General features: G+C 42.4%; 1 protein-coding gene and 1 long non-coding RNA gene across 2 annotated transcripts in view; both read right to left on the reverse strand.

The window, feature by feature from the left end:
- LOC147009767 (uncharacterized) overlaps positions 1-6767 on the reverse strand; it is a 16307-nt gene extending 9540 nt beyond the window's left edge. The window contains exons 1-8 of the long non-coding RNA XR_015052633.1: positions 6701-6767; positions 6316-6333; positions 5973-5990; positions 5501-5524; positions 2970-2984; positions 2761-2778; positions 2415-2432; positions 1943-1966 (exon numbers count right to left, since the gene is read on the reverse strand). This is a non-coding gene — a long non-coding RNA (uncharacterized LOC147009767). The remainder of the gene's footprint in view (positions 1-1942; positions 1967-2414; positions 2433-2760; positions 2779-2969; positions 2985-5500; positions 5525-5972; positions 5991-6315; positions 6334-6700) is intronic.
- Positions 6768-9321: 2554 nt separating this feature from the next.
- LOC147009768 (collagen alpha-3(VI) chain-like) overlaps positions 9322-12165 on the reverse strand; it is an 83844-nt gene continuing 81000 nt past the window's right edge. The window contains exons 37-39 of the mRNA XM_085861210.1: positions 10371-10593; positions 9785-10101; positions 9322-9609 (exon numbers count right to left, since the gene is read on the reverse strand). Coding sequence (XP_085717336.1) covers positions 9322-9609; positions 9785-10101; positions 10371-10593 — 828 coding nt within the window. The remainder of the gene's footprint in view (positions 9610-9784; positions 10102-10370; positions 10594-12165) is intronic.

Raw genomic sequence — 12165 nt, forward strand, 5'->3', positions numbered from 1 at the left:
CCTGGTGCTCTGAGAGTGTCGGTCGCGAGACGTGTCGGCAGCCCATTGGTGGAGGGCAGCTGCAATCTCGAGCGATGCACCAATCACGGGTTCCCGGGGGAGTGTCCCGAAGAGCGATCGCCGGGAAGGCAAGGGAGTAACTGCCTGAGTGTGGAGTCGCGATCTGCTGTATAAGGGACGGCTGTGTCTGTCTGCGATCTGCTTCGTGAAAAAGGCAAGAGGAACTGCATGAGGTCAGTCTGCCTTCTGCTGGATGAGAGGCTGCTCGTGTCGAGTCTGCGATCTGCTGGATGAGTGACTTGACGGCTGTTCCTCTTCGGCGATGGACCCAGCGTGCAGGTCGTCCCCAAGTCCATCCTGTATCCAACCGCGGAGCCTCTGACTGTCTTTGCTCCCGGCACGGCTCGACACGTTTTTCCATCCCGTCGATCCGCCTGCGGAGCCCAACACCCCGATTTGGCCTAATCTTGTGAGCAGGCCAGGCCTGGATTTGTATGCTGGACCTTGTGAAAAGCCAGCTGGAGCACACCGTGGATCTTTCGCTCTTGTGCCGTCGACCTTAAAGGGGCTGAACGCGCTGACGCTGGTGCGTGAGCGGTGCGACAAAAGGACGATGCCGCCATCTTGCCACGCGTGTTCGAGCTTGGGCGCTCGAATCCATTGACATCGGCTTGTCACGAGCCACATTCGTGCCTTTGACACTTTTCCTCTCTTCCATGAGGCATCACCAAGTACTCTGTGTCTTATCTCCATGTTGTCTGCATGTCGTCCAGGCCTAAGGTTTATCTCGCTAGGGTTCCCTTCGAACCCCGTAATCTGTAGCTCCCTAGTTAAGAGCGGGTTATCGACTAATTATTACTTTCGTGAATGTTTTGCTTGTGTCGTGTTCCGCAGTGTGTCCCCTATAAATCTGGCTGATTCATATGAAAGTTGCCGCCTTGAGTTTATTCGTGCCGTCCTGAGGAACAATCTGCTCGATTTGTATTTAAAACCAAAATGGTGACGGACTGGCAGACTTCGCTTGGTCTCTGACAAACCCAGTCTGTAACCGGGGTCTATTTCCCCAACTGGCAAGGTACAGGTGTACGTTGGTATCGTGATCCGAGGCAGGTGACCCGAGACCTGTACCGAACCAGCCGGCGTTATAACCCCTGAGACGGCAGTGCTGTGAAGTGATGCCGAATCTTCAACATTTGGCTGTCAAGAGTGGGGTGCGCATCAGAGAGTAGGGTGCGGAATCCCCCCACCGCCGAATCTATAACAATATTACTCTATACCAGGATATTTCAAAAATGTATTGGGCCTGATATGTTCTTTTGGATTAGGCATTATGTGGTAGATGGATGCACTCTACCGAGTGCCCTTCCAGTTTAAAATAGGTTAATATATTAACTAGTTGATTAACCACTAATTTGGAGGTAATGTGTTGGCAAAATGTATGTGCATGACATCAGCATCATGTTGTATTTTAGGTGAACGGAATGAACCCTCTCCCGTCTCGCCACACTGTCACAGGGTGTTGTGAGTTCGGCTATGAAAAGGCAGTCTGGCCACGGTATTTGCACACAATGATCTACACTTGTGGAAGACACCGGGATATTTAACATTGACGAGTGAATGCGAATAAATGGGGAATTCACAGCATAATGTCCCTCGTAATGATGGTACCCTCGTTGTGAAACACCCTGACTGTGAAACACCAGGGTGACGATGGTTTGTAATCTCATCAGGAATCAAAACCATCATTACACAGCAAAAAAGGCAAATTGTACTCCCCCCCCCCCCCCCGAGTCATCCTCAGCCTCACATGGCACATATCTGAATCTACCTTGTACATCTAGAATCGCAAGAACAAACCAAAAAATAAAATTTAGCCGAAATTTTACTGAAAAGATAAAATGTGATATTAAAGGCATTAAAAAAATACCAATAGTTAACTCACCTACTCCTGTTTTCATTGTTCCACCTGCAGGGAGGGAAGATGTTTATGTTAATTTACTTTATCCATAAAAATTATCATATGTATTCTAATCGGAAAATAGGAAATATGGTCAATAAGAGACAATTTGGCCAATCACAGATATTTCATACCAAACCTTTGCAATCACACCTATTGCAGGTACCCTGCCAGTGCTAAATCTATGACTCACCCCAAGCAGTGAATATGACCATTGGGCCTGGCACAGATCCTCAAAAGGTTTTCATAAGATACAATGGGATCGTTAGGGTCCATAAAGCAACAGCTGACTGACAATGTCAACTGCTGACATCTGAAGAAACTGACTAATGGAGCAAACAAGAATGTATCTCATATTGACGCAGGCACTTCTACACGCACAGCACGCACGCACTCGCACACACAATTCATCTTGTAATAAACACATAATTGTATGGAACAAGACTATTGTACTCACCATGAATGCCCCCCATATCTGTAAAGGAAGATGTAATAAATGAAATTATTATTGGTTTTTTTTCGCCTGACATCATCATGAGGTATATCACGTACACGTATGTCAAAGTTGTTAAAATGAAACTTTATGTTGGTATCAAATTTGGGAGAAAAACACAGGCCAGCGTTGAAAAGTGAGAAGTCATGGTTAAAATGTTGGGGACATTGTTGAAAAGTTCAGTTCTGGCAAAACAAAAAACTTAATGAGTGAATCGCTATCTCTCGTTTCTCTCCTTTGTAAACGTTTTGTAATTTGTTTGGTGTGATGGAAAATCATAGAATGTAAGAGTCCATAATAAGAGACCTACCAATCACTTGAGGTTGACCTGGACAAAAGAAAAGGATAAATGGACATGGTGATTTAACGGATGAAATAAACAATCAAACATGACAAGTGAATGAGTAAAGGACATTCCTTGGATCAAGGACATCGTTCCAATCAATATTATTGATATCGTGTTCAATGCAATGAAAAGTTTCCATTACATTTTGGAAAAAGGAAACAGGTGATGCTTACCTTGTATCTTGTATTCTGTGGGCACGAGAAACAGGAAGGAAGGGAAAAGTGAAAACAAATCATGAGGATTTTAAAATCACAAATCAAATTAAAACATGGCATGCCAAGTGTTAATTACCTCCGCCACCGAAGGTGAAGGAGGTTATGTTTTCACCCCTTTCTGTTTGTTTGTCTGTCTGTTTGTTTGTCTGTGTACATGATATCTCAAAAAGTTGTGGACAGATCCGGATGAAACTTGTTGGATCGGTTGGATGTGTGACAAGGAAGAATTGCTTTGATTTCAGTGAAGATGCGAATCCAGATTTGGATATGAGAATTATTTGATTTATAAAAGTGAATTTTCACCATTGAGAGATGGGGCAAAAAACGATATATTGTTGCGGAAATGGCCCTTCGTGGGTTACTAAATATAGGATTAGCCCAGATCCCGCCTTAAATGCATGTTTAGCCAGGTTGTTCGGTAATTGGACGTTACATGTGTGTCGGGAGGTGTAGCAGGCTGTCCAGTGTTCATACAGTGGTGGTGTACGGGGAGGCGCCTTGCTTCTTTTTCCTTCCCCTCTCTGAACTAGCTCCACCCAATTCTCTGAGAGTGTCGGTCGACAAGACGTGTCGGCAGCCGACTGGTGGAGGGCGGCCGCAATCTCGAGCGATGGACCAATCACGGGTCCCCGGGGGAGTGTCCCGAAGAGCGAGCGCCGGGAAGGCAAGGGAGTAACTGCCTGAGTGTGGAGTCGCGATCTGCTGTATAAGGGACGGCTGTGTCTGTCTGCGATCTGCTTCATGAAAAAGGCAAGAGGAACTGCATGAGGTCAGTCTACTTTCTGCTGAATGAGAGGCTGCTCGTGTCGAGTCTGCGATCTGCTGGATGAGGAGTGACTTGATGGCTGTTCCTCTTCGGCGATGGACCCAGCGTGCAGGTCGTCCCAAAGTCCATCCTGTATCCAACCGCGGAGCCTCTGACTGTCTTTGCTCCCGGCACGGCTCGACACGTTTTTCCATCCCGTCGATCTGCCTACGAAGCCCAACACCCCGATTTGGCCTTATCGGGTGAGCTGGCCAGGCCTGGATTTGTATGTTGGACCTTGTGAAAAGCCAGCTGGAGCACACCGTGGATCTTTCGCTCTTGTGCCGTCGACCTTACAGGGGCTGAACGCGCTGACGCTGGTGCGTGAGCGGTGCGACAAAAGGACGATGCTGCCATCTTGCCATGCGTGTTCGAGCTTGGCGCTCGAATCCATTGACATCGGCTTGTCACGAGCCACATTCGTGCCTTTGACACTTTTTCTCTCGTCCATGAGGCATCACCAAGTACTCTGTGTCTTATCTCCATGTTGTCTGCATGTCGTCCAAGCCTAAGGTTTATCTCGCGAGGGTTCCCTTCGAAACACGTAATCCGTAGCTCCCAAGTTAAGAGCGGGTTATAGATTAATTATAACGTTCGTGAATGTTTTGCTTGTGTCGTGTTCCCCAATGTGTCCCCAATAAATCTGGCTGATTCATATTATATGAAAGTTGCCGCCTTGAGTTTATTCGTGCCGTCCTGAGGAGCAATTCGCTCGATTTGTATTTAAAACCAAAATGGTTACGGACTGGCAGACTTCGCTCGGTCTCTGACAAACCCAGTCTGTAACCGGGGTCTATTTCCCCAACTGGCAAGGTACAGGTGTACGTTGGTATCATGATCCGAGGCACGTGACCCGAGACCTGTACCGAACCAGCTGGCGTTATAACCCCTGAGACGGCAGTGCTGTGAAGTGATGCCGAATCTTCAACATTTGGCTGTCAAGAGTGGGGTGCGCATCCGAGAGTAGGGTGCAGAATCTCCCACCGCCGAATCTATAACAATATTACTCTATACCAGGATATTTCAAAAATGTATTGGGCCTGATATGTTCTCGTGGATTAGGCATTATGTGGTAGACGGATGCACTCTACCGAGTGCCCTTCCAGTTTAAAATAGGTTAATCTAATAACTAGTTGATTTATCACTAATTTGGAAGTAATGTGTTGGCAAAATGTATGTGCATGACATCAGCATCATGTTGTATTTTGGGTGAACGGAATGAACCCTCTCCCGTCTCGCCACACTGTCACAGGGTGTTGTGAGTTCAGCTATGAAAAGGCAGTCTGGCCACGGTATTTGCACACAATGATCTACACGTGTGGAAGACACCGGGATATTTAACATTGACGAGTGAATGCGAATAAATGGGGAATTCACAGCATAATGTCCCTCGTAATGATGGTACCCTCGTTGTGAAACACCCTGACTGTGAAACACCAGGGTGACGATGGTTTGTAATCTCATCAGGAATCAAAACCATCATTATGCAGCAAAAAGGCAAATTGTACTCCCCACCCCCCCCCCCCCCCGAGTCATCCTCAGCCTCACATGGCACATATCTGAATCTACCTTGTACATCTAGAATCGCAAGAACAAACCACAAAATAAAATTTCGCCGAAATTTTACTGAAAAAATAAAAATGTGATATTAAAGGCATTAAAAAAATACCAATAGTTAACTCACCTACTCCTGTTTTCATTGTTCCACCTGCAGGGAGGGAAGATGTTGATGTTAATTTACTTTATCCATAAAAATTATCATATGTATTCTAATCGGAAAATAGGAAATATGGTCAATAAGAGACAATTTGGCCAATCACAGATATTTCATACCAAACCTTTGCAATCACACCTATTGCAGGTACCCTGCCAGTGCTAAATCTATGACTCACCCCAAGCAGTGAATATGACCATTGGGCCTGGCACAGATCCTCAAAAAGTTTTCATAAGATACAATGGGATCGTTAGGGTCCATAAAGCAACAGCTGACTGACAATGTCAACTGCTGACATCTGAAGAAACTGACTAATGGAGCAAACAAGAATGTATCTCATATTGACGCAGGCACTTCTACACGCACAGCACGCACGCACTCGCACACACAATTCATTTTGTAATAAACACATAATTGTATGGAACAAGACTATTGTACTCACCATGAATGCCCCCCATGTCTGTAAAGGAAGATGTAATAAATGAAATTATTATTGGTTTTTTCAACTGACATCATCATTAGGCATATCACGTACACGTATGTCAAAGTTGTTCAGTGAAAGTTTATGTTGGAATCAAATTTGGGAGAAAAACACAGGCCAGCATTGAAAAGTGAGAAGTCATGGTTAAAATGTTGGGGACATTGTTGAAAAGTTCAGTTCTTGCAAAACAAAAAACTTAATGAGTGAATCGCTATCTAGCGTTTCTCTCCTTTGTAAACGTTTTGTAATTTGTTTGGTGTGATGGAAAATAAAAGAATGTAAGAGTCCATAATAAGAAACCTACCAATCACTTGAGGTTGACCTGGACAAAAGAAAAGGATAAATGGACATGGTGATTTAACGGATGAAATAAACAATCAAACATGACAAGTGAATGAATACAGGACATGCCTTGGATCCAATAATGCAATGAGTACAGGACATGCCTTGGCTCCAATAAGGGAATGAGTACAGGACATGCCTTGGCTCCAATAAGGGAATGAATAAAGGACATGCCTTGGCTCCAATAAGGGAATGAATAAAGGACATGCCTTGGCTCCAATAAGGGAATGAATAAAGGACATGCCTTGCATCAAGTTCATTGTTCTAATCAATATTATTGATATCGTGTTCCATGCAATGAAAAGTTTCCATTACATTTTGTAAAAAAGTAAAGAGGTGGTGCTTACCTTGTACTTTATATTCTGTGGGCAGGAGAAACAGTAAGGAAGGGATACGTGAAAACAAGTTATTACCAGAGTTTTAAAATCATAAATCAAGTGAAAATAGGGGATGCCAAGTTTCAATTTCAAATAGGTTAACCACAAATAATTTGGGAGGGGACACTATATATTGTCATTTAGCAATCTTTAATTCACATTGATCAGAATGTTAAAAAACTTGTGATCACAACAACCCAAAGTAAACTTTACATGAGCATCTAACATGATGTGTTGTTGTAGCTAATCAATCACATTTACCAATGAAATTTAATTGATGACTCAATGCAAGGTGTTCATCATCATTAACATCAGGTGTTCCTCTCCACACATCCATAAAATCCCACCTTTCGTACAGTAGAATACACATCTATCAGGATTAGCTGTTCCCTTAAAACAAAATGGCTAAAAATTCAGAAGAAAATCAACATAGAATTGTGTTTCTGCAAAAAGGGGGAAAACCATTGGAAGAAATAGCTCTCATCACTCAATTTTCATGGTGTGGTATTACTGGTAACAGAAACATAATTTACAAGTACAGAGAAACATCACCTGTAATTGACAAGCCTAGGACTGGAACATCCAAAAATCTATTTAACAAGGATGAGCAACACTTGAAGATAAATCCTTTATGGATAGAAAGAAGACGAGCATTGAATTGACAACAAAAATGGCAAAAGGCTCAGGTGTCATCCATCCATCAACTGTATGAAGATTACTTTTGAGATCAAGACTTGAAGGATGTGTTGCAGGAACAAAACCTCTGTTAAGAAAGGTGAACCAAACTAAAAGGCTAAAACATGCACATCACAGAACTTGGACTTTAGAACTTGGACTTGGTCAAAGGTTCTTTGGACACAAGAGTCAAAGTTTGTTATTTGGATCGAATGGAAGTCAGCATGTGAGATGACAAAAAAAACTGTAAAACCAACAAGGCAAAAATGAAGACCAAGGAGCTTTCCAAAGAAGTCAGACATAAAGAGGTGGAGAAGCACCGTTCAGGAGAGGGTTATGAGAAGATTTCATAGTCACTCATTATCCCTTTGAGTGGGGAGAAATCCATCATGAAGAAGTGGAAGACATAACATACCACACAGACTCTACTCAGATCAGGTCACCCATCCAAACTAAGCAGCAGGGAAAGCAGGAAACTGATTTGGGACGTCACTGTAAATCCAACAATGATATTAAAAGATCTGCAAGGCTCTTTGTCCTTGATGGGAGTCAGTGTTCATCAATCAACAACATCCCATTCCCTTCACAAAGCTGGTTTCCATGGACAGGTGGCAAGAAAGAAGCAATTACTGAAAAAGACGCATCTAAAAGCTCATATGGAGTTTGTGACAAACCATCTTGATGATACTGCAGACATGTGGAGAAAAGTTTTATGGTCAGACGAGAAAAAAAATTGAACTTTTTGTCTAAATTCAAAGTATTATGTCTGGTGAAAGCCTAACACTGCACATCATCCAGTCAACACCATCGATATTGTCAAGCACGGTGGTGGTAACATCATGTTATGGGGCTGCTTTTCATCAGCAGGGACTGTTAAAGCTTGTCAGGATAGAAGGGACAATGGATGGTGCAAAGTACAGGAGAATCCTTGATGAAAACCTGCTCGAGTCAGCCATGAATCTGAAACTGGGTCGGAGATTCACATTTCAGCAGGACAATGATCTGAAACACAAAGCTAAAGCCACACTGGAGTGGCTGAATAACAATAAAATATGTTCTTGATTGGCCCAATCAAAGTCCTGACTTCAACCCAATTGAACATTTATGGCGTGACTTGAAGATTGCAATCCATCGACGATCCCCATCAAACTTGGCAGAGCGAGAGCAATTTTCATGTGAAGAATGGGTAACGATTTCACCATCTCACTGTGTAAAGCTGAGAGAGACCTACCCCAAAAATACTCATAGTATTCATGACTGTAAAAAGTGCTTCCACCAAATACTGATCTAAGAGGCGGAATACTCTTACAACCAGTGAATTTTGATTTGTATTTGTATTTTACAGGTTTTCTGAACATGAAACCTCCCTCAACCATAACAGTGTTTCATTTGATCCCTTCAGTTATGAATAAAAAAAGTTCATTTGGGAAAATTGTTTCTTCTTATTTGATTTAAATGTCGAATTATTGGTTGGAGATACACACTTTTGTAGGCTACCCACATGTATGTGTATATATATGTATATATATATATGTATATATATATATATATATATATATATATATATATATATATATATATATATATATATATTTCAAGTTAGCATTACACTGGCAGATTGTCCCCTCTCTGAACCTCATTAGTGAGCCAGTTGGGATTTTACTAGCAATTCCAAAGTGAAGAAGATGAAGTATTTTGCAAGTAGCTGTGACAGTGCAATGGGACTCACCAAAATGAACTGTATTGGAAAAAAGAAGGGAAGGGCAGAAAGAAAATGTTAACCCAAAAATATTGCAACAAAAATGCAGAAATATATTGAGGATTACAAGCAATTCCAATTTCCAAATGAAGCTCAGCATGAAGTTGAAAAGGGCACGAGCTCACATTCCTCAATATCTCAACATTATCACATGTAATCAGCTCTCTGTTTTAAATGACGTTAAGGTAAAGTAATACCAATCATCGAGTAGATCACCTTGGGGTGGGTAGTAGATGTTATAGAAAATCTGTGACTGCAGCTGGAATAACATCTTGTAGTGGGACACATGGTAAACCATTCCCCCACCCGACACTAATGTCTGGAGTTGCTGAAAGCTGCTTCCCCCTGCACCGATTGCTGCCAAGAAGAGTCGGTTCTTGAGAACGAGTTGCCCGATTTTGGAGATGTCATCACTCGCTGGTCCTCCAGTAAGCAACACCAACACCTAAGATCGAAGAAAAATAACGAGAAGGATCTTTACAGGCAGCATCAAGGACCAGCATACATATCAAAGGTCAGATGATTTGCAATGACAATGAAATTTTACATCTTAATCAGCAAGATAACATGTTTTATGGAAGAATGGATCATAAACACGCTGCTCTAAACATAATACCAACCTGTGAAGCATCCCTCTTATTTTTCATCAGAACGTTGTCGATAGCAAAGGATAGTGCTGCACCCGTGTTAGTGGCACCTCCAAGAAGATTCACTTTACTCTGGATGATTGCAGTAGCAGCTCCAGTGGATGTGGCCTGTCCTAGATTCATTACAACCTGAGGTTTTGCACCATAGGTCACCACAGCCATACGGGCATAACCGCCTGCAAAATTCAATCTGTTTGCCAAGAAGTCAAGGAAGCGCCGTGTAACATGCAGCTGATCTTTGGAGACGGCCGAAGAGGTATCCACAACAAACACAACATCTGTCTTCACGGCTGTAAGGAAAGAAGAGAGAAACCAGTGGCGGGGTTATGGATGATGTGATGATATGATGAAAAGAAGAGGAAAATGGAGGAGATCTTGAAATGGTCGCGATAAATAAAGCACGCACAAAATCCCAAGGGGAAGAAGAATGAATAACATGCTGACTTCATTCAACGATATCGCAAGAGATACCGCCTAGAAGATTAGGACAGAACAAATCGATCAGGATTCTATCAAATAAAAAGGTTCCCTGAGGGAGTCAGGAAGAAGATCCATTAACCTGGAAGGTAGAGACTACTGAGGAATGACTTGTAGGATGTCAAAAACATCTGTAATGACGTCTTTGTCATGATGTCAAACTTGCTGGAAGCAATCGAGCCGAGTACTGTGGCATCTGAATATCCAGCCCCCAATGCAAAGATTCGGATCCCCATAGCACGTAGCTGAGAAACGGCTGCTTGCACATCGTCAGCTGGCTTGCCTGTGAGTATAAGGATGAGTGTCTGTGGTGATAGGTGGAAAAAGGCAGAGGAGGAAGAACATTCGACTTCAGTAATATTTAAGCAATTTAAGCAAGTAAAGATTTTCCCATAATTTAATGGAATACTCCTAACTTCATGACATCATTTTTTTTTATACTTTAGAGCTATCCTCCCCTCCCTGACTCAGCAGAGATCACTGCATCTGTAAAGCTCATTTTAAATATTCTTTTTCACTAGTTTTTAATTTCCCACCACATTGGCTTGCCCAGTGTTATAACACTGACCACTTCCAATCGCACTATTTTCATCTCCTCTGGTGCACTGCACTCTGTACATGACGTTGGCTCTGCCGAAGCAATTTCTTGGCTCGGATTACAATTTTAGAATGGTCACCACTCCAATGTAGATACTCGACTGAGAGTGCAGGAATTTGTAATTTGTTTAGGGGCGATGGTGATAGCTCGCCAACTCTCCCCGAAGGATACTTTGGGATCTTTCACATTCACTGACAAATGCTGGCAGATGGGTCACCCAGCTTAACATCCATCCAAAGGAAGACACATACATTAATATCTCACCCTGCATGTGAAACGAGATTCAAAACCGGGTCGAGATTCAAAATCAGGCTAGATAGCTCAAAGGTGAGTGGACATACATCTTGGGCTCGGCCATTCTTCCACCCTATTGAATTGTACCGAGTGTTTTTTTTTTTAATTTGTCAGCTCTCCAACAGTCATCCCTCTCCCCAAGGGGTCACTCTGAGGCTCATAAAGGAGCTTATACACATACGTTACATTCCATGAAGAAGGACATTGGGAGATATTAATATACATTTACATTATTTACAAACTTTAGGAGGCAATTAACAAATCTGCATAATATATGGAATTTCAACCTGGAATCAGAGAGAAACACTGCACAGGCCAACTCAATTTCAAGTTTTCCCTTTTTCTTTTCACTTTACTTACCTTCTAACTTTACCCGTATCTTGCAACCTTTGCTTCTTTCTTGCGAGTTCAGATGCAATTATGAGAGGGTTTTAAAGGTTCTAAAAGGAAGGTTGTCTTCTTTCCTATCTTCCCCTGTCCGTTTGTTATCTCCAACTTCCCTTTCAATCACTCTATCCTTTTCATTTAGTGACTTTTATTTTAATATAATTTTCCACATTTTTATGCCTCCCTAAGGTTAATACATTCAATCTACAATTGTTCTGCTCTAACTGCCATTGTTTCTCGAACAAAAAGACCGTGGAGAGACGGTTTCTGAAATATCAGGGATGGTAGCAAACATCAATTTTTATAATAAGAAAAGCCTAATTAAGCCTGTCCTCAATTTTAGTGGCAGGCCAGTTTCCTTTCCAACATCAGCAAAGGGGATTATAAGGAATTCTATGGACCACAAAGGTCAGGGTTATATGTATATCCTTTGGATTTTTACACTCTATCATGTTACCCCACGTGTCTTGCAAGATCTACACAATTGTGTTTAAGTTCCACTACTCTCCTGTTTTACAGACTTCCTCCGTGGATGCAAACAGTCCATTGCCCTTCATGTCATTCTCTCATCCACTCACCTATGAGAGGCCAAGGTTCC

This window comes from Eptatretus burgeri, chromosome 17 (genome assembly GCF_056783735.1).
Source record: "Eptatretus burgeri isolate ZD-2024b chromosome 17, Ebu_testis_v1, whole genome shotgun sequence".
NCBI classification, from domain to species: domain Eukaryota; kingdom Metazoa; phylum Chordata; class Myxini; order Myxiniformes; family Myxinidae; genus Eptatretus; species Eptatretus burgeri.